Raw genomic sequence first — 27,230 nt, 5'->3', positions numbered from 1 at the left:
AAGGTCAAGGTCATCAAGGTCTTATACTTGGAATTATTTTCATGTTAAATGTTTTCGAAAGCTTCGTTTATAGACATATCTTTCGTACTTTAAAAGATAATGAATTGAAATCAAAAATATTTCTTATAGTCATCATCTGCATGTGTGGTTACAATCCCCTTAACTCTAATGGTATTTTTGACAGAATTATGCCCCTTTCATACTTAAAGTGTTTTTGGCAATCTTCGCTTTCTGGATATAACTTTAGTACAATATAATGACTTAAAACATCATCTGCTATAATAATAAATATTATCATGATTATAAATAAATAAAACAAAATAAATAAAAAATAAATAGAAAAATAATTTGAGTTATGCAAAGGCTTTATACTTTATGTGCATGTAGTTTCTTGGACTGTTTTTTTTTTTATATAATAATTTGATTCCATCAAAATAATGTCAGTACCCCTTCCATACCTGACCTTTAACCCCTCTGAGAAGTAGGGTCTTTTTATAGCTTGGTATATCTTCCTTTTAAAATAGAGGTCTCTTATCGAGACATAAATTCATTTTACTGTCAGATCGCCGAATAGTGGAGCGCGCTGTCTTACGGACAACTCTCGTTTATGATGCGTCGACAGGCTGCATACGGACGCTAAGTTTGCTTAATCATATTATGTTGCCGTGTTTTGTGTGTGGTAATTCTTTTAATACCACGCTTTTCAACATAATATGTTGAAACTTGAAGCTGTCAGCATTTTGTAGAATTTATTGAGATTCCTTTAATATCAAATATTTGTTAAGTGTTTTAAATGTTATATTTGAAATATATACGTGTTAGCACAGAAAACATTTTCAAAATAAAAAAATAATAATTACCTGGTATTTTTCTTCTACAAGAATGAAACCTGGAGCATTTCTGTACGGATGTTTTTGTTATCTTTCCTGTATTGTGTTTATACAACATTTTACACAATGTTTCAAATTTGAACTCAGTGAAAAGTAGAATCTAGATGAAAATGTATTAAATATAGATGTATTAAATGTAATCTCTTTGGTAATTGAAAAGTACCTTTAGACTAAAATCGAATTTGGATCTGCTCAGCACACATTTTTTTTCTTCTATTTTTATTTTCAAGCAAAAAGTGTTACTTTTAAAAAGCCATTCTTGGGGCAATTTCTAATGCAATATTTGGTAGTAGAATGTTATGACAATTTATAATAACCGAACAACTCACAATACTTTTTGATCACCTCTAAATCAGCAATATATAACACATGATATGAGTTATAATGATTTGTTGATTCTTATCTCCAGTTTTTATACACTTCATAAATTTGGTGTATATATGATCATTGTATGGATTTAACTTAACATACAAGGATTTACTCCAGTGGCAAGTCAGCATTATATAGCTTAATACTTCAGTTTCTGTGGAGGATTTTCATTTATTGTGTCATATATGCTGTTATTAAGAGTTTCGTCCTTTTCTGAATACTCCGGTAAAGGTGGTGGGTGGTATGGTGGAGGTGGACTTTTGCATTCAACATGGACGGCTGCGGGTGTTAGGTAACCACTGTGAGTAGAAGGCATTCTAACGTGATGTAATCGTACACCAGGCGTTTGACAAACATCACTCCCTCTCATGAAGTCATCATCACAGTCTGTCAATGATGTGATGCTGCTTGGAGTTCTAGGGCCCGGAGTCCTAGTGTACACCCTGGGAAACCCAGAGCGAGCAGTCTCCGTTCTTAAGTTTGGAGGCGACCCATTCACTTTTGCTTTTGGTCTGTAAAATATTGCAAGAAACTCGTGTTAAATCATCTCTTCTAAAGTGTTATTTCTGACTGACAAAAGTCTTTTAAAACAATATATTTACATTTTGTACAAAGGAGAATAAAGACCTTTAGGAACTTATCAGAAACGTTTGTAGCAATTGTTGTTTAACATTGTGATAATTACGTTTTTTGTGAAATTAATGGACTAAACAAAGGTTTGAATGGAATACCTGATTATCTTGTACCAGACGACAGCAAATGTGGCCAGAGCCACAAGAAGGGCTACTATCGATATAACAATCGGTAAATACACTGTGCTCTTATCTGCAATAACGTTAATAAGTCCTTCAAAACTTTAATTGTATTTTTGTGTAGGCTTTAAGAGTTATCACATTCATTTTGCCTATTTTAGCAAATGCTTTTTAACATTTTTTATATATTGTTTTACTGCATAATGTATGATGTAGTTCTAAATAAATATTATAGTTCAGATTCTAAACTATTTAATTGTAAAAGACGTTCAGTATGAACTCGAGTGTCATGAGGTACGCAGAATTTATCTGGAAATTAATTCAAGGGTAACAAGGCTGTACATATAAACAAGGTACCGGTAATATTCACGAGGCATTTTCAATAAAAATAACTAGAATACTTTGATACACTTACCTTTGTCATCATGCTTATCACCAGGTTTCTCACTTGTACTGGTTGCAATCGTTCCTGTAAAATCATATATTAGTTTGTCATTGTCTGCTATCCTACAGTATGATAGACCTTAGTCCACCTCATGTCGTAATTATCGCTTTCATTTCATTTCAGTCCGATATGATTTGGACGGACCGTCAGGTGAGGTAACTAGAGTCAAAACTATTCGACAAATATTTTGAAATATATGCAAAATGTTCGATTTTCTAGGATCATACATCCATATATATGGATAAAATTTTGATTTCAATCATTTGTGTACAAGTAAAGTAGATTAAAATAGAGAAAAGTGGAAACTTCACAGGTCGCTCAACACGACAAAAACGAAAATGTTGCAGGCTCGGTTTGATTGAGCCTGTACATGGACGGTAGTGGAAATGCATGCTACCGTCCACGCCCTCTAGCGCCAGGAAACTTATTCGAGAAGTAGGTGATGTGAAATAGGTTCCTGCAAGTCTTGCAATTGGTTTGAATTGTTTAATTTGCAGTAGAGTTGAAGTACAAGAATGGTCATAACTATATTACTAGCTCCTAATTCTAATAAGGTAGACGATTGTTGATTAATTGCGAAACAACTGCTTCCTGTGCGATTATGTTTGAATTTAGAAACATTAAATGAATAAACGTTATTTCCAAATATCTATAACGCGAGTTCAATGTCATGGCCCGTGCAATACTTCGCCTATACACTTGCAAACTGCATAAAGATGTTCCTCATGTTTTCACTTTGTACGTAGATAAGAGGAAATTATACGTTAAATCGATAGACTGACCCGTACTAAATGTAAGACTTGTTGAATTCCACTTCATAGTTTGCCTGACATTGTCATATTTACCTGTACATTGAGAAATATCTGATGAACCCAATGTCTTTGTTGTTAGATTATCCAGGCATGGTAAACAAGATGTCTGCCCCATGTTTGATTGATATGTCCCCTTCTCACAAAAGTTGCACACTCCATTGGCTGCGTACGTACCAGACGGACATCCGACTGTGAAAAAAAATGAAACTAGAATTGTGTGCATTGGACACTGGTGCCCCCACATATTATGCCATCCTCTAAATAGCAACGTTTTCCGTAAAGACCATCTTCACAAGAAGGATGTTCGATAAAATGCTTGAAGCAAATTGTATTCAGATAAGCTTGTGCATCTGAGCAACTTTGAATCCATTCCTTCAAACAGTGTAAGAAAAGTTGAACACCTATGGCATATTTTGTGAAATTAAGAAAGAGCCATAATTCTTGGAAGAAAATAGCAACAGAAAAAGTCAGGCGAAGGTGACTCATCTGTGAAACTTTCAAGCATATCCTTTTAAAACCGTGTGAGGAGTTGGACACACAAGATATTTCTCTATATTCTATATGGCAACACTGTCAAATGGTTATAGTTGCGGTAAAATAGTCACAGCAAAATCTCCTTCCTTTATGGTCATCTGCACAATCAAGCTTGTTCATCTGTGAAAGTTTGAAGCAAATCAGGCCAATAGTGTGGGAGGAGTTTGACACAAAAGCTTTTTCTCTATATTTTATATAGAAATTAAATGGTTTATCTGGAACATAGGCCATGAAAAAGGGGCATAATTTTGTAAAAAAGCAAAATAGAGTTATGGAACCTGTGCAATGGAAGTCAGTTTATCACAGTAAATAAGTGTGTGAAGTTTCAATCCATTCCCACAAGTGGTTACTGAGATACCAGCTTACATACAAAACCTTAACCAAAAATTTCTAAGTCAAAAAAGGGACATAATTTTGTAAAAAAGCAAAACAGAGTTATGGAACCTGTGCAGTGTAAGTCAGTTTATCACAGTGAATAAGTGTGTGAAGTTTCAATCCATTCCCACAAGTGGTTGCTGAGATACCAGCTTACATACAAAAACTTAACCAAATCGGGACGCGGACGCCGACGCGGACGCCGACGCGGACGCGGACGCCGACGCATGGGCGAGTCCAATAGCTCTACTATTCTATGAATAGTCGAGCTAAAAATGGCGTATTTATTATATTTCTAGACACGTATTTGAATTGCATTAACTTATTTCTGTAAAATAATTTTGTCTAATTTTTCCAGCTGTAATGTTTGTTAATAATTACCATGTTTGTTTTACATCTTACACTCAAGGAACTTATAAAATTAATCTATTCAAAAGGTTATTTGCTAAATAAAGAATTCAGCAGTGTGTAAATGACGTCATAAACAGATAAAATGGCTGCCTCCATGATCAACAATTTTCTTAAATTTCAAACTGTCATATATTTTTCAATGATGGTCCGATTTAAAAAAATTCTTTCAGCGTTATGAAAGGTTTGATGGTGGCTTTCATATGAAATTAATTTATTGTCAGGCTTTCCTTGTCCGTTAAGAACTAGAAATGATTCTTACCGCAAACACCGTCCAAAACAACAAAACCGCTGTTACATGTTACTCCTGGACTAATCGTTAGACTGTTGACGTCAGGATTATATGTCACCCCTTCAACGTTGACGTCAAATATCTCATTAGTGTGATTCTTTATATGCTGGGCGGTTGATTCAAGATATGTTATTGCGTCAGTTAGTTCTTGCAGGGCATCATTTGCTGTGTAAAATTAATGGCAAAGCAGTATTTTAGGCTGAAATATATTTTAACAAGCAATACTGTCAACTTTCCTCCGATAATCTTACTAATAGTATGTAAAATGCTGGTATCACCAATAGTTCAGATTATAAAGAAGTCAAAACTACAAAATATAACAAGTCACATTATTTTTGATTTATTATTTATTCAGATGTAATTCGTACTCATATGGTTTCGAAACAAATGGACACGCAGGGGTCACGCTGTCGATCGCCACTTGAGCCATTTGCGACAAAAAATTGAAAGTGGCTCCGAAATTTTCTAACTGGCGAAAATGGCCCGAAGCTATGTCTGTCTGCAAAACTACGAAAATTGTCAGTTTTACGAACCAAAAGGTGTGAAAAATCGATAATCTGTGTAGACACAACATCCGTTATTGAAAGGGAGGGAGCCAAATTGCATTTTTTTTTATTTGATCAGGCAGTTAATTGGCGATAATTAGATTATTGAATAACAAACTGAATAATTATAATCTTCATTTTGTGCACTTGATACGATTTTATGAGCAGTCGGCCGATAGACAAATTTTCTATGATTGCCGAGGGTTAGTTTGGGCAAAAACAAATAAAAATGCTTTAGACAAGCAGGAATTGTAAGTATTGAATAGCTATGATGATAGAAAAGCAATCAAACATAGGTATTTTATCAAATATTTAATTCTAACTTACGTTTTCCGAATTTGTTACCCGTTTTCGCGACCCTGATTTTCGGATATTTCTATTATTTCTGACGTGATTTTTTAGTGCAATCTTAATTAAAAGCCAATAAAAAGTCTACATTTAAGAAAAATATGACAAATGTTGCAAAAGGAGCTCTTATTTTGAAGTAATTTTCGAGAATAAAACATGTGAAGGCATCGAACCCCACCCACTTACAGGCAATGTGCAAAATAAGACACTGTTTTTTTTTTTCTTTTTTAACATCTTTATTTTAAATGTGATTTTCAGAATTTTTTTATTAAATGGCAGATGTTTATAAAAATGATAATATTAGAAATTAACACAAATTGATTTTCTAAATAGCTTTTTAAAGGGTTACTAAGAAATATGTAATAACTACATTTATTTCTTGAGTAGTATGAGTACTTTGGTACATATAATGTAGTCCTACAAGAACGTCAATGCTATGCGCTTCGCCGTTGTTGGCCTCATAATTTTATCTTAGGAAAAAGCAGTGGCTCAGAGAAAAAAATTCCCAGTGTGACCCCTGGACACGGAACTATTTTTCTGAACATTAGTAAGTTCCTTTTACTTACATTATTCAAGTGACTTACCTTTAACGGTTGAAATGTAATTTTCGTACTGTATGTCTGGCCCGAGGTGAAGTGGAATGCTGAAAGTAAGGGACATACTGGATTGTTCTACTTCTACAGTTGTCTGGCAGTTAGGGGAGTTATAGCAGGCTACAGATGATACCTGACTACGAAGGACATCCTCAAATAAAGCAATAGCATTGCCAGTAATTGCTGACGTATAGTCCACATTGACTGTGATGTTTACGTTATCGAGACCAACTGGATCTGAATAATAAAATAACACACATTTATTAAATTAATTTCTTTTCTTTTTACTGAAAACGATATTTTGGTAACATTCGTGGTAAAAAAGACTTACTGCAAATTCAACAGACTGGAAGAAGGGAGACAGCAGTGTTTGTGTATTTTTCCGGTTTATATACCAGAAAAAGTTACATGAAACGCCCGACAAACGTGTGGTTTGTAAGGCGTGAAATAACTGATGCTGCTGTCTATCTAATAAGTTAAAACTAACTTTAACTTACCAACACAATTTGGAGGATTCTCCAAAGAATCCCAGACATAATTAGTATCCGGCCCACACGTGTACGTCTGGAAGCCCTGTAATCCAGGTGGTAGAAATTTACCATTCTTACAGTATAATACACACGTCTCACTCCCCGTCGTTTGGTCCGTGGTACAATTAAGCAAGGTTCCATATTTTATCTCGAATTCTTTGCAAACTGCAGTATACAAAGCAAGAGATGCAGTACAAACCTATGTGATTGCACGAATATGGTATATTGTTCGTTGTAAGGCACATGCCAGTGCAGCAAATGTTAGGTTGAAAGCTGGTACATTACTGTTTCAAAATGATACAGTTATACCAGCATATACTAAATAATGAAACCTCTTGAAAAATTGTGTTTTATTGATGTGTTATCAAACGCACTCACGAGCTAGAAAAACAATTTGTTAACTTACCTGGGCACTCTTCAACATTACAAGGTGTTATTTCCATTTGATCTCCTATGCAGTCAGCACCGTATGTATCTGGTGGTGGGCTGTCACACTGGCGTGTTCGGTTCATTGTACCAGTTCCACAAGATTTTGAACATTCGGATACCTTCCATTCTGACCAGCCACCATCCACTGAAACAATTTGGACAAGTCCATGGATACATTTGTGGCTGTACGAAAATGAAACTATGATGTGTGTTGAAAATTAAATTATGGGATAGGCATTAAATATGTCCCAGCGAAATGATCAACTAACCACGCCGTTATTCAGAATTATGATTTTCACATCAATACCTTTGTGCCGATAAACGTAATGTTCAACTTACCAAGGTTGAGGTGAAATTTCTAAGACAATACGTTTGTCGAAAAGCATGACTTTTTTGGCGAATTATGTTAAACAGTTGAAAGTGTCGTCGAATTATCTTGATTTGGCTTTTATAGATTCCGACTTGTACGTAACTGAGGCAACGGTTATTATATATGTGAATGTAATTCCATCCATTTTATAAACTTTGCTATTTCAATGATACTGTTATTGTCAGGAAAACAATTATTGCATAATACAGTAATGCAGTGGTGTACACACTCGCTGGAACTACTGTGCAGGAGACCTGTCTAATGCTTGACTCAAAACATTCACCAAATTAGTGTATACAGACCTGGTGGAACTTCACAAAACATCCCGCTGTATCCAGGCAAACAAGTGCACGTGTAGTTTGTGTCTCCACTAAAACACGTTGCACTATTTTCGCAACCATTGTCAATACAAAAGTCTGGCTGTATTGTACACGTCGTGCCAGACCAACCGCTCTGACAGGTGCATGTAAAACCATCTTGTCCATTTGTGCAGATGTGACCGTTACATGGCGATGACAAACATGCGTCAGTTGCTGCAGACAAAACAATAATGAAGACATAAAGAAAATACTCTATCTTTGTGTAATTGGCATTCACGGGATCTAATTGCATATGCACTGGATTAATATGCTTTTCAAAGTTCATCTCTACAACTCTAAGGTGTAAATGGGGAACTAAATATGGCATTTGGTTTCACCGTCAATGTGAAAAATATTTAAAGTCTAAAAAGGCTGAGAGGTGTAGATCTATATAAGAATGCTGTATAACAGTTTTTTGTGAAGGCCAATCAAACAATTCATAAGAAAATGCCACGTGATCTGAATAACCAGCCAACACGGTAATACAAATAAGAAAGCTACTTCCACTCAGTACATATAAAATAGTTATTAGCCGTAAAGGCAAATCTAATTAAATATATTTCAAGACATTAGATAAAATCTATATGAAGATCCTTTGAAAACATAGAACACAGCCAAGCAAAATAGCAGGGTCGGTTTGATTAAGTCTGTCCATGAGAACAGAAACAATAATAAACTAGACTCTATAATACCAAAGCTTGTATCTAGATAGGCAATTACTAAACATTGATTTATACATCTCTTTATACTTTAAACATCTTTAACCCAATATTACATCTTACAATGAAATTTTAGCGGATAAAGAAATACAATACATAGAATCAATATCAGTACCATAACAGCTAGAGGCAGCGATGAGTGATATCCCTTGTTCACTGGAGTCGTCGTCGAATACACCAATGTTAATAACGTCATCATTTTCTGTTATGTGGCATGACGTGGCATGGTTTGCAATGTCCGTTTCAGTCAAAACATTTCCGAGCAGATGCAAACCCGTCAAATAAACACCTGAAATAAAGATAATAAACGAAAACATTATCTGTTAACTACGCCTGATCGTGACAATGCCAAGACAAATATTTCCTTAATTGAAATTTTAATACATTAAAATTAACATAAAACATACACCATTAGGTAAAACCGACCTGTTTGTCCAGTAGTTGTCACTACAAAAGCTCCATTATCTAACAAAGGCGTACTAGGCGCTGAGGCAGAGTCTGTTGTATAAACAGATTCACCACCAAGATAGACCGTTACATTAGTGTTTGCTGTATCCCAGGTGATTGTCACGTGATTCCAGGAAGAACTGCTGTGTGAACCGACAATTTCGTCCAGCTGTGATCTATAATTTATAAACATGTAGATCTATTAAGCACTGAAATGTATGTGATCAAGGTGACGAATGCATTTTACTTACACTGCAAAAACATGACAATATCAAAGTAATATTGGTGTATCGTGGACGTTAATTCGTGTATCTGTCTGGTTGATAAGTAAGCATACCATATTAATGTGCAACCGTATTGATTTAAACATGGCATAGTATGAATAAATATAATCCTTTAAAATGTGTGGCTCAAAAGAGACAATCTTTTATATCATGGTCAAATATGGAAAGTTATTCTAAAGAAATAGTTCAGAAATCAACTTGATTGAAAGTGGTAGTGATATCTGTATTGAAAGCTGCTTTTTGCTGATGTTTGATAAAAGTAAGTAATTTTAAAATCGTTCAGAATATTGACGCGGTAATTTAAAGGATTATCTAACTCGTATGCCAGTGGATTGCTTTTGCACCTGTATCCAGTTTAAGAGCGACGTAAAAAGCTTCCTTTTAGCATTGAAATGTCACTAAAATTTTATGATCTCTGTACTACGATTAAACGGTAATATGCAAGTTAAAAAGACATTTTTGTTAGGAAAAGTTTTGTAAAACTGGAGAAAAAAACCTTTGAAAATCGGACATCAAATATAAATGATATAGTCATTTTAATACTGTTTTTGTAATGGAACGACAATCATTTTGGACACAGTGAGGTCATCGTTCTTTCTTTATATATGCGTTACCACGTGTGTGGTATAACTGGGAAATAGATTTTAGTTTTGCGGGCTTTGTTGGCAAATAAAACATGAATTGGAGTTCAGATGCATAACAATCTAATCATGAAGGCAAAACTAAAATCAATTTCCTTTCTCACACGTTATTGCAGTCAATTATCTTACTTGTTTCGCCAATTTCAAAGTATTGACAAATGTTGAAAATTCCGTTTTCTATATAATGTCAGAAGGCAAAAAAATACGACAGTCAGAAGAAGTTGTCAAAGCTTTTAAACAATATATCAATGCTTTGTGTATGTACCAAAGCTAATTTGTACTAAACCACACTTTGGACAATTCAGGACCCTATTTGCTTCAACGATGCTTTAGAAAATTTGTGTTACCATTACGAACGTTTAGTAACATCGACCAATGTAAAATCGATAAATTTGTCTATATATACAAAGAAGGATAAAATGACTTAAACTTTAATAGAAAAGGGCCTATTTGGAAATTCAAAACAAAAACGGTACCCCACAAATTGAAGTTTAAAATAAAGCTCTTCTAGGCTTACGGAATTTCTACTCGGATATTTTCAGTCAGGTACACGTTGAAAAGTGTTGTTCCTCCATTAACAAATCGTAGCACTGCATTAGAACTCCGTTCGTCGAACCGTTTTGACCAAAACATAAAGGTGATATCGCTCAAAGTTCCAGGGAACGTCGATACTGTCACACCACCGTTTGTTGTTTCAAGGAAAACGTCATAGTCTGAAACAGGGTACAGAATATATCACAAATATTTCAAAATTAAGAAAATCATCATTATAAGATCTACTTGAAGGCGACAACGTGTATAGGCCATGCCTACCAAGCGTTTGTGGGCAATAAGTATTCTTGCATGAAACCTTCGCTTTTTTTTTCGATTTCGGGCATGCAAAAACAGGGAAAAAAAACATGTACAAACAAGGAGATTCTCGTGAGCACGCGCTGTTGGTGAACGTTTTGGATATGCTTTTACGGGTCCAACGTAGACAAAAAATGGATACCAGATCAGTTTTAGTCGAAGCCGGAAGGTCCTGGCCTTTTAAAATCATTCCATCTGTCCTTTCACTTTCAATTTTCAGTAGGTGCTTGATAGGCGGCTGATGCTCCGTATTGTTGTAGTATTACGCGTGTCTGACTCCAAGTCGCGATTTAATCCCCGAGAAAGTTGACATGCTTACTTTATATCTTACACATAAACGCTTAAAATTTACTAGTGATGATAATTGAGCCGCACCATGAGAAAACCAAAATAGTACGCAGTCTTGTCAGGATCCATGCTGTTCGCTTTTAAAGCCTTTTGCAATTAAAGAAACCGTTAGCGAACAGCATGGATCCTGATGAGGCTGGTCTGGATCCATACTGGTCGCAAACGCTCTATGTTGGTTTTCCCACGGTGCGGCTCACGTGTAAAATAAAGCATAAACATGACGAAATTGAAAGGATGAGCTGCAAATTTTGTGTTTGAAGGATTTTTCCATAATTATTCGTCATTTGATGAACGGGATGTATTTATTTTATGTACTTTATATATATACATTTGTAGATCTTACCACGCATGTTTGAGTTTAACTTTGTCTTTGATCGCGGTGTGGCGGGCTGCGAAGCGAACTTTCCTATGCTGAGATACGAAATGTTTAGGCCTGGAGATTTCATTTTAAGGATATTATGAAGAACATAGGTACTACCGATTTCTATTTCACGATAGTGTTTCATCGAAGAAAACGCGTAAGAGACTGAACGAACCAGGCAGAATTGTGTTGTGTCGGTACGTCATTGCACCTGCACGTTGTGCCTTTTGACAGGGTGCCATGAAAAGTGAGTCTTCATTGTATACCGATTATATCGAACAAGGGGAAGTTACACTTATGTTATATATACTTAATTTTAAAGAAATAACAGCATGCCAAAAAAACGATACATTTGTAAATGTCTGCTCGACATGTACAAAATCAAATGCCTGAATGGCCTGAGTCGGCTATTGATTGATGTACTGACAGTATAGTCTACCAGTTTCAGTTTGTTTTTAGTTTTTTTCTTAAAATTTCATAACACAGCTCGATATTTACCCAAAATATTATATCCGGATACGATTACACTTTTCTCCAGTTTGAACAATATATTTTACAAATTGTGATGATACGAAGACATTTAGCAGCAATTGGCAGTATCTGACATTGAAGTTTACGGTTAAATTACCTCTTATTTAAATCTTTTCATAAAAAAGTTGTTTCGTTTCGTGAAAGCAGCCAAACATAGACGATCTACTTTCGATTTCAAAAACTACAAGAAAATACAATTTAGTGTTTCGCCGATTTGTTTATTTCTCGAAAAATAAGAATTAAAATCATTTTAATATCAGTAGTAACTAATCAAACCAGTAAGAGCTTCTTCTTCCGATAATTTATCCGTTTACTGACAGCAAAATTCAAACCACGCAAAATTTATAGAAATCATACGATGCGTGTTTACGTTCAATGTGGTAGAATTAAGGCTGATGGGCTATGTTACCTAACGCAACCAGACGATTCAGATTTTGTTTTTAAAAAAGCATTGTGTGCGTTTCTGTAATTTTATATACGTTTTTATACGCTTAGAAATTATTAGACATGCATATTTGCATTATTTCTATACGTAATTTACGCTAATACGCATCTTATCTGGAGCCCTGTGGAACTTTTTTTTTGTCTTTCGCTGGATGTTACCAAAGCTTTGTAAGCCTGCGCAATTCTTAAAATGCATATTTATGCTTAATGAGTTACATTCGAGAATTGCACAATTACAAGTCATAAATATGACAGATTACATCGTATATTGGTCATTGCAAAGGGAATTGACACAACTTAACTTCATTCATGCAGTGAACTGTTTGAAGTTTGAAAAATCTAATGGAACTACATCCCTTCACTGTGTTATTTGGTCCATTTAGAGAATCGTTGGATAGCAACGACTCGTCAAAAGGCTTTCAGCCTTAAGCCGACTCAATATGTACTGTTACTGTAGGCCCCGAAATGCATAAATGAAACATATATTCTTAACAACTAAACAAGGCCGTCTTCGATCGGCTAATGTCAGCTGAATAGTCTTGAATAGTCTTGTTTATCTCGATATTTTCAGCACTTCAGTTGTTTTTATGCAAGAATAGAGATAACACACGTTTATTTCGTGAACTTTATTATTATCATTATTATTATTATTATACCAGATTTATATAGCGCCCTTTTCATGATAAACACGTTCAAAGGCGCTTTACATATAGCAAACGCAGTCACACAGGGCGCGAAATTCATCCTCTACTAGTACAGACACAGAGCGATCTGACCGGAGGGACAGAGTGAGATAAAGTCCCCAGAACAGAAAGACAGAACAGAGAGAGACACAGGCCTGCCCGGCTAATTTAGCCTAGCTCTTTGCGAATAGACAGTCTGGTTCTTTAACGTGCCCGGTGTATAGCACCGATACACGAGAAGCCATCTTCCCTGGGAAGAACCAGTACAGGCCTTTTAGTCAGGTGGGAGACACTCAAGAGCATCTCAGAGATATCAAGTTCCTGGACCGGGATTCGAACCCGGACCTCTAGATTGGCAGTCAAGCGTGTTACCACTAGACCACCGGCCCACCTTTAGCCAGCATCTGCAGAATCCCTCTGTTATGATGGTGCACTCGCCATAGGGACTCATTCACCATCCATTCCCTCGGGATTCTGCAGATGCTACACGAAACAAAACGTGCGTGAAGCTTACATTTGTAATCAATCGTCTTAGTTTCTGAAAATCTCAGTTCTATAAATATTCTGAACAACAAAGTTTTGGCCATAATTTTGATACTTCTACTTCTACTACTACTACTAATGATAATAATAATAATAATGATAATAAATTAATAAATAATAATAATCATAATAATGTTTCTCTGGTTTAACAAATCGAACTGACTATTACTTTTGCAATCATTGACAGAGGTGCTGTTCGTTGACTCTGTTGTTGTGCCAGACGGACAAGCTTTACACGACGTTTGACCATATTCGTCTTGGTAGTAACCATGGCGACAGGCGGAGCAATTCTCAACGGTATTTGGAGAGTACGAACCAGGACTGCATTGTTCTGGAATGTAATAAACTAAAGCATTGAGTGATTCAATATAAATATAGTTTACATTTATTCAATTACATACTAAATATAAATCATGTAGAAGCATGTCAAAATTTTCACTACTGGAATTTTGGGAAACAAATCTTAAGGTTTTTAAAGTTTACGATCTTTCATCTTACTAATTTACCGGTGCTTTTATACTGCAAAAGGTTTTATGATTTCTTTTTGACATTACTCACAAGCAAGTGAAATGACAGATACTTACCGACAACATTAAGAGCAAAAGAAACTAAAAGTAAAAAAAAATGTTAGGGTCGGGAAGGGTAATGAAGGCAGGCGCTCGAAGAACTTTGGTGAAGGGTCACTCAAAGAACATCTGTGTAAAATTATTTTGAATCTGTGTCAGCAGTTTTAGAGGTATTTTCAACTTTTCCATACAACCATAACAATAAAGAAAACTTGCCTCGCCCTAAGCAGCCATTCATAAACAAATAACCACAGCTAGAAAGAATTTTGTTGAGGGTCTCCCAAGGAACACTGCATTCATATCATATTGAGATCGGACCTGCGCTTTCAGGGGAGAAGAATTTCAAAAGTTTTCCATATAATCTTACAGAAAATACTAACACAGCACCCTGGCGGCCAGGTTTTTAATGAAACAGAATGCTTTGAAGGAATCTGGTAAATGATCACTTATGGAACATTGCTGTAAATTATTTCAAAATGGGCCAGCTGTTTTAGGGTAATAAACATTTTTACTTTTTTTTTTCCTTTAGAGCAACCGCCATTCTAAATGAATTACCTATGTTTGAAGAAATCTGAAATGGGATCACCCAAGAAACATTTCTGTGAAGTTTGATTGAAATTGGTTTATTGATCTTTTTGAAAATGTTCCTTGAAGGTAAGTTAATGACACCAATACGTACTGTTACAGTCGGCCATTGTCTTCGACCCAGTTGTCTTTGTCGTATACCCAGTGGGACAGGAATTACAGGAAGCGTCACTCTCATTATCCTTGTACTGGCCGACAGGGCAAAGGTCACACTTGCTCGTAGTTTCGTTCACGAAATACCCCAAAGGACACGGTTCTAAACAGACAAAGAATTCATATCTAAATAAAGAAATATGTTAAACGGGAAAGTAATTTTTTCCTTATGTTATTATAAATGTTTTGAACTATTTTTGCAATCATAAATTAATAAAGGCAATCATTTACAAAACTAAAGAAATATTGTAACTTACTACATGTTGTGCGATCCAGCATATACCCGGGATCACAAGTTATATCTCCATAACTCGCTGTCTGAAATGAATCAGATTCGAGCACGAAACCTTGAAGATCAAATGTTCCGTTGTTGATCATTTCTTGGAATGCAGGTTTCAAAATATTCAGCTGCACATCATCATATACAAGAATCGCATCTTGCAGCGATGAATTGCCAAATTTGAATTCCATGACAATATAAAACTCTAAAATGAGCAAATGAGTGTAAGTTGATCGCTTCCGTATGATGTGTTCTCGTGTACGTTCTGAAATTATAGAGACAAGACAGGATATATAGAAGCTAAAACACACATCAAACATTTTAGTTGTGTATACTTACAAGATGTGTCTGCTCTTTTCAGGAAGAAATGCAATAAACAAAACATTGTAGAGTTGTAATCCAGAAAATGAGTGTCATATATGCAATATGCTGTTAAAAGTCATATGCAATTAAGGTTGATTTTGAAATGATGTCAAAATGACTTGTACACGCTTAAGTCAAACATTTATTACATAGCAAAATACAAGACAAAAAAGATGAGTACGTTTTACGATATTGCAAAATACAGTATGGATTTTATGAGTAAAATTTATGTAACTTATATGCTACCTTCATCGTATTTTTTTTGTACACGTATCCCTTCATTTCTAAATTCCCAAGAGAGTGATCTTTTCTTTCTTTTCGATATTGGTCCACAGGTTATTGCGATACTACTTGCCGTGCAAGTTTCTCCAGATGGACAAATTGTCTCGAAATAAGGATTGAGTTCAGATTCTAAAATATCTATAAAGTTTTGTTCAATTTCTGCCATTGTTGCTTCGCTGCCGCAGTCACCGCCGTAATAAAATATCTCCGCCGGCAGATTAAGAAATCGTGGATTCCTCGGTTCTTAAAAGATAAAACAATGCTATATGTAAATGAAACTTCAAATCGATTTCACATGTACCAAATCGGCCATTCAGAGATAAAAGTAAGAGCTTTGTAAGAAAATATACAACAAATATACGCATAAATGAGCGGCGCCATGAGAAAACCAACATAGTGCGTTTGCGACCAGCATGGATCCATGCTGTTCGCTAACAGTTTCTCTAATTGCAATCAGCTTTGAAAGCGAACAGCATGGATCGTGACTAGACTGCGCGGATGTGCAGATGGTTTTCTCATGACCAGGGTTTAAATATGTCCACTGGTAAACTGATTTGGCAACCATTGTTTTACGTACAGATAACTTGTCAATAGATACTGATTAAAAAGGATTAGCTCAAAAATTCAAACCATAGATATCGTAAGAATTATGAACGTAATAACAAAAATTAAATCATAGTGGTTTGTTAAAGACCTAAGTTTATTTAGCACTTGTACTACTACAGTTTTCAGGCACCATGGGCGGTAATATTTCGTTTTATCTATAAATTGGCGAATATAAACAATTACGCTCGGTTAGTCAGATATATTTGCATGAGTACCATACATGTTTTTGGTAAAAACCACAGGAAGTCCGCTAAATGGTTTCCGTTTCGATCGAATATTTTCCTATTAGGTTTGTTCATTGCAGATAACTCCTAAAGGTGTTAATTTTACGTACATATTATACATGCATAATTATGTCCCTTTCACAGATAATCGGAGCTAAGAGCAGTTTTCGCACAGATAAGAAAAGCGAAAAATTCAGAAAATATATAATTTTTTGTTTAATAGAGAGAAACATGCAGTCGTTAGCATGGTTATGAATTTTGTTACAATGCATTTTCCCATTTGATAAATTGCCGACAGTGCGTTTTACCTATACAGTCAGGGGCAGTGTCGATCGTAGTCCAATCCCCATCTTACCTATACAGTCCGGGGCTGGGTTGATCGGAATCCAATCCCCATCTTACCTATACAGTCCGGGGCTGGGTCGATCGGAATCCAATCCCCATCTTACCTATACAGTCCGGGGCTGGGTCGATCGGAATCCAATCCCCATCTTACCTATACAGTCCGGGGCTGGGTTGATCGAAATCCAATCCCCATCGTCTGTGCAAAAAAACAAGCCGTTAAAGTTTGTTCCCATGTCTGGTATATCGAACTCATCATTACACATCATTGTATACACAGGACGTGTTTGTATCGTGTCAGAAACAAGCGCTCCATTGATTGGTGGATCCAGGTCAGGGCAAGCAATTGCTGTAACAAAAATGTTCGAAATACAGTACTCAGGTCATTGATAAAATTAAACGGTCCAAGTTTGACAACTGAATGTTCTTTTGTCAGTTGTTTGTAACTTCAATAATCAAGACAGTGCAGTATACCTTCTGTTAAAGATAACTCTTAAACAACACTTCTTCTACAAAGACGGACATTTTCGTTTCTCATGGCAGGACACTTCCTATTCGAATGACTACTGCTTAACCACTGTACAAAAATAAACATTTAGTCTTCCAATTTCTGTTCGCTTTAGACAGGTTGCGCTCTAAACTTTTTGAAGGAATGGGGCGATGATAATTTTATACTGATAACTTTTATGCAGTGATGACGAAAACAAATATACCTCTACAGTATGGCTTATCTCCGGTCCCCCAGCTCCATACTCCTTCTGATTGGCCATTGTCCTCACATGTGACTAGATCCGTGCCCTCTAGCGGCAAATGTGCAGTACAGGAAAGTCTACATGATGTCCCGTAAATATAACGAGACGTTGAACAGTTAAATACTAGGTAGTTGTCTTCAAAACTGTCTAAAGGATGACCACATGTTATTTCTGAAACATACAAAAAAAAACCAATACCAAAATGCTTGATATGCAAGGGACTGTTTGAGTACTGTAATTTTACAAAGTGGCTTGCACATTACATGTACATTGAAATTTTAACATTTATCATGTAGATATTTGAAAATTTTACAAAATATTTCTTTTCATTTATTACCTTCAACACGAAGTTCAATAAAACATTCTGGTGATTCATTCCCGTCAACATCAATTGCTTTATATGTTACAATATCATTTCCGACTTCTAATACTGATCCGGCAGTTGGACCACCAGTTTGTACAATGGACGGACTAGCGTCTGTTTTGTCAATCGCAGTTGGCACTTGCCAGTTTACTGATGTTGATGTTATACCGCGATCAGCGTAGAAGACTTGTGGTGTTTCACATGTTATTGTTGGCGGCGTTCCATCTGTGAATTTTATATTGTTTAAGAAATTGCAAGTTACAAAAATAAAGAGAAATGCTCAAAAACTTATGTTGGTGAATGTAAATATGAAGTAAGTACAGATTCTATCTTATCTACTAAAATCACGTACTCTCTCAAATATGTAGAAAAGATATTTTCTGCGTCAATTACGCAGTAAACATTTGTTTTAGTAGGATTGCTATTTGTTTTGATATTGTGTCGACATCCTGGAGACAGGTCATTCAAAATTGAACTTGAAAAATTGTCTAAAGTGAAAAAAATTAAACTTGTCAAATGTCTAATAGAAAAAAACTGTAGGCAAAACAAAAATCAATTAATAAGGCCGACGACTTACTACTATTTCATTTAACCTTACCCTTGCAAGTGGAGGATCCAGCGTTGGACCACGTACCGTCTGCCTGACACTGCATGTAGAAGTGACCTTCTAAGGAAAATCCATTGTCGCAAAAAATCGAACATACTGTTTGAAAAGCAAAAATTGAATCTGTACACTGTACAGTGCTGTGATCCGGATAGCTGGGGGGACTGCAAGATTTTTCTGAAAAAAGAAAACCAAACAAACACGTATGTGCTGAACATAATTGGGCCTACATGTACATTCTATTACAACGTGCGTAAGTCTTTCCTTTGATGCATAAAACATCAGAGTCATTTAGCCAATTCTTCCTCAGCGATGTCCAATTTAAAATACTATCAGCATAGGCTATGCTAATCTGAGCAATGTTTCATAATCTGCTGGTATACATATAATTTTAACTGGGATAATTTTAAGTCTATTATGAAGATATATATGGTGGCATATTTCTTCCAACCACATATCCACTTATTTATCTCGAAATGTTTCGTAAAAATGTCACTTATTCAGTAATTATCTGGCAAGTGACAAAATATGCCACCGAAGATATACAATCATGATGACGTTTCATTTAAAGTTGACAATAATTACTTACTTTCACATGTCGGAGCCGGTGACCATGTTGGGGCTACTTCATCCTGACACGTGACTGTATCACTTCCGGTTAGCTTGTACCCGGAGTTACATGTGTACTGACACGAACTTCCAAGAATGTAGTTTTCACACGATCTAGCGCCATTGGCAGGCCAAGGCAGGGTGTCACAAGTCAATGCTTAAATAAAACAAAGGGGGTAATCAGTTTCTTATTTATCTTATAAAAAACAACTTTAATAGATGTTGATACAACTTGTTTGTAAAGTTCAAAACCCTTCAATGGTATGGTATGCTGTTCAGATACAAAACAATCACAGTAGAAATACTGGAATATAAAATGGAAATGCCGGCATATAACATAAAGCAATGTATTGCTAGATATTTAAATGTAAAGAACATTTGTTGAGCTTACATATGTAGCTTAAGAAAAAAAATCAGCTTACTAGTGACTGTAAAAGAGAAGTAGCAGTGGCCCGTTAGACCGTCATCATCTGACGCTTTATACGTTACGTAGTGGGTCTTCCCATACGTTGCCCCGTCAAAACGGCCACCATTTACTCCCCCACTAACTTGTGTAACACTGAAACGTTAAAAACTGATATTTTATGTCGCAAAATGCACAGAAGTGTTCTTTTTGAAATTAAAAAAAAAATGAAAGTTTAGCTGACGCCTTAAATCATTAAAAAATAAGGAAGCTTTAAAGGGACATTTTTAAATGTAACTGAATCAGAGAAAACTGCATATGTTGTGTTTGTAAATGGGTGACACTAATAAAAAATATATAATTTCTAATGTATTATTAATCATCAGTTCACAGAAATTAACATGATACATTTGTTTTAACGCAAGGTGGACTAGATGACATTAAAACAGAACAGAACAGAACAGATATCTTATTTGACTTTTACCACAGGCACATCATCATAAAAGAAACATTAGAAACAGGATTACTGGAGGTATTTATACCCGTAGGTAACATAATTTTGAAAAAATCCTTCTACGTCCGGTTGACAATTTGAGTCCCGGCGTTTTCTAACATATCAATATGAAGGACATATTAAATAAGTATTAATCGTTTTTAGTTTTTATTGGTATTCATAACTGAAAAAACTCGAACAGGATTACAAGAGAAAGTTTACTTCCCGCTTTATTTTGCATCTAGGTCCGGTTTAACCTTTTCGTACATTTCAATATCTAAGATCAATATGAAAACATTGACCTTCTGACACTGGGAAACGCAAACGGGTCTGTTTCAGGAATATAACTTCCCGGTAGCAACATAATTTTAAAAAGAAGTTTCATCTAATGCTGCTTTGACCATTTTGGTTCCGGCGTTTTCTTACATTCATTTCAAAACAAGTGACATATGCATTGCATATTATTACGAGGGAATCAGTTAACTACGGAATCCTAATTCTCGCTGAATCTATGTATTCGGTTAAAGTTAATGATTATGATAAACTGATTGATTATAAATATGCTACCTTGGAGTGTCTCCGTCCCTGTCTGTGGCTACTGGAATGGTCCAACTGACAACAATGCTGGTCTCGCCTGCGGCAACATTATAATTGTCTAGGACATCCGCTGGCTTACATGGATAAGGAAAAGAGGGCGGATACTTTGTCACAATCTGGGTACCTCCCCCTCCCCCTACCCCCCCCCTCCCCCACCACCGCCGCCTGAAATATAGCCACATATATATCAACATAATAATGCATGGCAACACTGAAGCCGAATTTATCTTCTAGTATATTTTAATCAATTGCAAGAGAATAGTATTGCTATATGTAATATGTACCAAATGCCTATGGACTACATGTCGTGCTCGGATATGTTATCAACTGTTATCGTAACATTTAAAGTATTAACAAAATTGTATTTTTTTTCTGTCTGCCATCTTTATTTCAAGGCTGGTTCAGCCCTAGACTTAGACTATTGTTCTATTTGTTTTCATTACCAGTAGAATATTTCTTTGCAAATCTATATATTAAGATTACTAGGTTTCCAATATTGAAACAAAACATTTCAATGCCTGACCATAAGCAAAGATTATCAAAATGCAAGCGCCTGCAATGCCCAGACCTTGCCAATAAAAGCCACGTGGAATTATATTTATATCATGTACATAATAACATTAAGGTAATAATGGTCAGTTCCTCTACTCACATACTTAACAGTGCATACCTGCAAGTCATATTCCATCATGTCAAATGAGCTGACCATGTGATTTTCATAAAGAGTTAATCAGTTGACTATAATTATAAACCAATAGAAACAGTACTTATTACATGTTTTCAGCGAATTATCGAAATATTAGATTGAAAAAGTCTGGTATTTTCACAGTGAAGCGTATTAGATATAATTTTATATATATTTCACTGTAAAGATACATGGAGAAATGTAGTCGAAACCTGAAATAAAAGAAAATTTAATTGTCAAAATATCTTTATCTCAAGAACACCATATCTTAACTTTTCACTCGTGGTATACACTGACAGAAACAAATATCATCTATATATATCGTCAGATACCGATACTAATTTCAACTTACAGAACAATATGCAACCAGCTACCAGTCCCACAACAAATCCTCCAAAAAACCGCTTTTGTCTGTGATGTGCATCAGCTGTAAAATTAAGACCATATACAGTAGTTCACTCTGTCTTTTTGTCACATGTAGTTACGTTTGCTAGGATGAAATACGTAAATATATGTGTGGGTACGTATATGTGTGTGGGTACGCGAATATGTGTGGGTACGTAAACGTGTGTGGGTACGTGAGCGTGTGTGGGTACGTTAATATGTGTGGGTACGTGAATATGTATGGGTACGTAAACGTGTGTGGGTACGTGAGCGTGTGTGGGTACGTTAATGCGTGTGGGTACGTGAATATGTGTGGGTACGTAAACGTGTGTGGGTACGTGAGCGTGTGTGGGTACGTAAACGTGTGTGGGTACGTAAATGTGTGTGGGTACGTGAGCGTGTGTAGGTACGTAAACGTGCATGATTTCAATAAGCGTCTGAGGTGTTAACATTACAAGTAATTTACCCTTTTTAGTTATACTTTTAAAATTAAATTCTTTAGTTTTTGTAAGTGTAGGAGACACTTGATTAAAACGTGACTGTTTCAACAGAGGCATAGATTAACTGTACGAGTATGTACAAATATAATGAAACCAGAACAACTCATGATTACTGATTGATTATGTTTTAAAATATCTCTAACATTTACATTTATATATGCAATTGTTATGCAAAATAACATTAAACGATGATAAGGTCCGTAGAAAACTTCTTGAGATTCTTAAAATAATAAATAAAAGATGTGTCTTGTTTGATCATTCATTCGAATACCTTACCCAAAGAGTTTCTCGTTCCTGTCCAGTGACCGTGTTCGCAAGTCAAAACCTCGCAATTACCGCTGTTTGATTTTTCGTCTACAAAACAGGATCCCATGTGTTTGACAGTGTCGCCCTCTACATCTGTACAGTTTGACGGAAATCCAATTACTTCAAGCAAACAACTGTTTTCGTATGGACCTATAATGTTTACTTCCTGAAGAAAAAAATGTTTTAAGTTGCACTGAATTGAAAGTATTCCATTTGTATCGTACTGCATATTCTTTGCACTCAGTCCCAGATAAAACTCCTGTTTCGATTTGCTTTTGGCAAGTGTACGTATGTGTTAGCCTATTCTATTCCGAAGTTAAATAATTTCGATTTGTTCATTGACAACGCAAACCGATATAAAAAGCGGGAGGCTTTAAACAATTAAGTATGACTTAAGCTATCACCTGGCATAAAGTCATCTTCGATCACTAAAATTCTGTCAACTCTTTTGTCGAAGATTACCCATGAACAGAGTCCAACCTGAATGTTATGACCATCAACTGTATCTCCGAGGTCGTGTATATACTGAGCAAAACTTCCAACTAGACCCTTGAAGAATGTAGTTATCTTTTTTATTTTAAAAGGTATGCTAATGAATTTTAAACATCGTTTTATTGACAGGAATGCCTACAAAAATATCGGTTAAATGATTATTACTGCGAAAATCCCGTGCTTGTCTGTGCACGTGCAAATCGTGATTTTGTCATTTGTATTCTTAGAATTTGGTTGAATCTAATTTTTGTTGTGTGTGTCGGGAAGCCTGGTGTTTTGTGTAAAATAAATAGCAAAATAAATAGAAAACATCTGAAATAATTTGAATATGCATCGGATATAGTTTTAGTACATGTATGGATAGAGTATGGTAGACTTTTGATCACTTTTTCACAAGACACTGCTGCTGTGAGTTTAAAATATTGGTAAACCGCCCTGTCCGAAAGCGTATAAATCATTTTTGAACTATGCCTTTTAACATCCGTCAGTACAGATGGCGTAAGATTTTAATATTACACTTGTTCAGGTTTATTACAGAATAACAAACAAATCGTAAATTAATCAAACAAATTACATTTTATTATCACACTTTTAAAAGAATACTAGTATAAAGGAAACTGAAACTCAATGTATATCAATAAGTTCGTTAATACAAATCAGTTCGCTTTTTAAAAGCTGTTCATAAGGAATTTGTTCGCTATAAGTTTATCACAAAGTCCTGATATAACGAACACATTGTGCTGGTCCCAAGATATTTTAACCGAACTTTATTGACCAGAACAGAGGAAATATCGAAACAGTCCAAGAACAGATCGGAAGTGCCATATATGTCTAAGAACTGACTATGTGATACTTACAGAAAGTTTAGAAATCAGTTTATACGAATCGTTCTATTATGTTCAAGTTTATTAACTTGATAAAAAAAAATAATAAAGTTCTGTTACATCGACTGTCAAATAATATTTACGCATTTCAACTAAAAGACAGGAGTATAAATTTCCTGTAAAAATGAAGATGAATCAATATGTTTCACCCTCATGTATATGTATTTGTACTTGCCAGTCATTTTCTTCAGCATGCCATTTGTTAATATGTTTTGGAGACAGATGATAAGCTGTAATACTTTTAAAAATGTAAATGAATATACATAAGATCTTGTTCTCTTCTGCTCTGTTCAAATAACACATGGAAGTTTATCAAATTCATTTGGTACAATAGGTCGTTAGATGGAAATTACAATATTAAGAGGCATCAGAAAATAAAGATGTGTTTAAGATATTTAAAAGGGGGAAAATTGGTGCTTTTGAAAAATTCGTTTTGACTTTTATTTGAATAATAACATCACTCACTGGGTACATTTTGTCTTGTTTATTTCTCATCTGTACTAATTAATGGTCTGCCTTTTATATTATGAAGTGAATGCTGCATTCAGTTCCATATGTATTCAATTAATTGTTCCTATCTCATTTTATACTTTTGAATTTATTCCTAAGATGACAATGTATACATACTCTATAAATAAAACAAGCAAGAAAAAAACATGTAGCCTACAATATACTAGAAGGAATTTTAGGTTTCATATTACCACTTGTTTTATCAACATCAGTGTCATTTTCCTAACTCTTACCTGTACTTGCTAAACAACAAACTGTCTGAATCTACGTCTCTGTGTGTACTATTTACTGAACATAAATTTTCATTAATAGGAAAGAAACAATACACTTTAATACATTTGTATATTGTGTGCATTTAGGCTCGTAAAAAGTAATGCGTCTACGATAAATGATAAATTACTTACTTTTTCTGTAACACTTAGAGTCACAACGATCCCTAGAAGAAGAAATATTATTAAAAAATATTTATCCGTAGTACCCATCTCGTGCGCTTCTGTCAGTGAACTGCGTTTAAAAGTCTGCGTTTGTCGGCGAGTCTACTTCCGCGTTTAATAAAAGGAACTGAGTGGCGAAATTTACTATCATGCATAAGGAAACTTAATACGCATGATTATTATATTTCATTATGTCATTGTATGAAAGAATATTTTATTATTGTTCAATGCAACTTGTCGAACCGCCCTTATAATAAGTTCTTGTGCATCAAAGTATTTCTTTATTTAAGATCCGAATAATTATCATACGACATAACCTTTTCAAAAATATAGACATCAACGGGGTTTTCCTCCGTTTTCCATCTGATATTCTTATTTCTGATTGGCTGTATATAAATTGAATATATTTCTTTTGAGACGTATGTTTAATTAACCATTAACAAAAGGTAACACGTCACATCAAAGTCAATGGAGATCATATTATTATTATTATTATTATTATTATTATTATTATTATAGCTGATTAATGACATCCGTTTTGGCACTTTATCCTATAATAAAATAGAATGGCAATCCTAACTGGTTTCGTAAAAAGGAACTCTTAAAAATGGTTTGAACTCCAGTTAAACGTGGTGCAATGTGACCCTCTCAGTAGTTTTCTCCAAACAGATAAATGCCTCCGTTTTTTTAAGTTTTGGATCAAGAATCAATGTATGCTTATAATTTAGTGGGGTTTTTTAACATGTGATATCCCTCGACAGAAAATAGGAAGTCCAATATATATATATAAAATGTCGAATTCAAATTTAGAACTAAATACCATATTGAAATATTATAACTATTCTCGAGGCATTGGGTTAGTAAAAAATGAACATGCTGAACTAAAATCGTGGTGATGGGGGTTTACTGGTCTGCTGTAGTCTCCTGTGTAGGCAATAGAATATTTCTTTATTATTGTGCGAAAAGTAATCCTATCAACATGTGATTTTAATGACGTTAGACGGAAAAGTTTACATGGCGGTCGCGACGATTTAAACATTTTTTTAATTTCGCGAAATTTCAGTCACACATTTTTTAGCATTGGATTAATTTAAACACAAAAAGGTAGAGGAAAATATATTTTTTGTAACTGTTTCATTGGGAGTCCGGTCTGGATAGCATTTACAAATGTCATGCATAGTCATGTTGATACAACAGAATTTACTTAAGATTTTATATGTAATTCAAACACATATTAGAAACCGATGATGATCTTTCGAGACTGATTGCTCTTGTGGACATGGTATTGAAGATGTGGAACATTTCTATTTTAAATGTAACCATTATGCAAATGCCCGTCGCTTGTTATTTATAAATGTTCGTAGATTCCATCCATGTAGTACTCACAAATTACTTCACGGAATCGATTAACTAACTTTTAGAAGAACAAACATATATAAAAACACACATCGCTTCTCTACCACTGCCTCCTAATCGTCTGACTACATATCTCATTTAAGAACTCTGGGTTGGACTGGGTGTGGGAATACGGCAGCAGGTGTGATGAGGTTGCTCTCGTTCTTCTATTTAAATAGCGTGTTATCTTAACTCTTCTACTATATATGTAAATTTATATCTGAAAATTATATTTTGTTAAGCAGTTTTTTTTATTCTAGTCCAAACAAAAATCCTCCATTTACTGTGAAATCATTTAAATTCGCTAACATGAAATTTCGCGCAAACGTGAAAAAGGACTGTTTCGCGCGGGCTTTAATTCGCGCAATTTAGTTTCAATTTATAAATGAAAATATAAATTAAATATATTAATAGCGCAGTCTTAAATTCGCGCATCGGTTCCAGCGCGAAATACGCGAAAATTTGTCCTACGCGAATAAAAATGTTTTCACAGTAGTTTGATCTAACATTAATTTG

The 27,230-nt window shown here is 35.1% G+C and overlaps 1 protein-coding gene across 1 annotated transcript; it reads right to left on the bottom strand.

The window, feature by feature from the left end:
* Positions 1–739: 739 nt before the first annotated feature.
* Positions 740–25,610, bottom strand: LOC123558632 (sushi, von Willebrand factor type A, EGF and pentraxin domain-containing protein 1-like). The gene is made up of 27 exons (XM_053544759.1): positions 25,290–25,610; positions 22,970–23,165; positions 22,142–22,236; positions 21,781–21,794; positions 21,095–21,289; positions 20,054–20,190; positions 19,612–19,788; positions 19,017–19,199; positions 18,392–18,643; positions 18,016–18,225; positions 17,457–17,651; positions 16,095–16,373; positions 15,463–15,750; positions 15,147–15,308; positions 14,071–14,232; positions 10,660–10,855; positions 9,197–9,393; positions 8,886–9,059; positions 7,995–8,225; positions 7,300–7,467; positions 6,861–7,058; positions 6,355–6,600; positions 4,848–5,042; positions 3,302–3,457; positions 2,427–2,480; positions 1,991–2,084; positions 740–1,771 (listed from the first exon to the last, which is right to left on the bottom strand). The coding sequence occupies exons 1-27, from the start codon at positions 25,365–25,367 to the stop codon at positions 1,399–1,401; spliced, it is 4,905 nt and encodes a 1,634-aa protein (XP_053400734.1). The 5' UTR covers positions 25,368–25,610; the 3' UTR covers positions 740–1,398.
* Between the last annotated feature and the right edge of the window lie 1,620 nt (positions 25,611–27,230).

The sequence above is a fragment of the Mercenaria mercenaria genome, chromosome 5 (genome assembly GCF_021730395.1).
Source record: "Mercenaria mercenaria strain notata chromosome 5, MADL_Memer_1, whole genome shotgun sequence".
NCBI classification, from domain to species: Eukaryota; Metazoa; Mollusca; class Bivalvia; order Venerida; family Veneridae; genus Mercenaria; species Mercenaria mercenaria.
This window is presented reverse-complemented; position numbering and strand designations above follow the sequence as displayed.

Bases quoted from the DNA above. Each gene is read 5' to 3' on its own strand.
- LOC123558632 (XM_053544759.1), bottom strand. From the start codon at position 25,367: ATGGGTACTACGGATAAATATTTTTTAATAATATTTCTTCTTCTAGGG. The intron at 8,226-8,885 runs GTACTGATATTG...TTTTGTCTGCAG, and splicing joins CGCTGCCTCTAGCTGTTATG to CAACTGACGCATGTTTGTCA. The intron at 1,772-1,990 runs GTATTCCATTCA...AATATTTTACAG, and splicing joins GTCTGGTACAAGATAATCAG to ACCAAAAGCAAAAGTGAATG.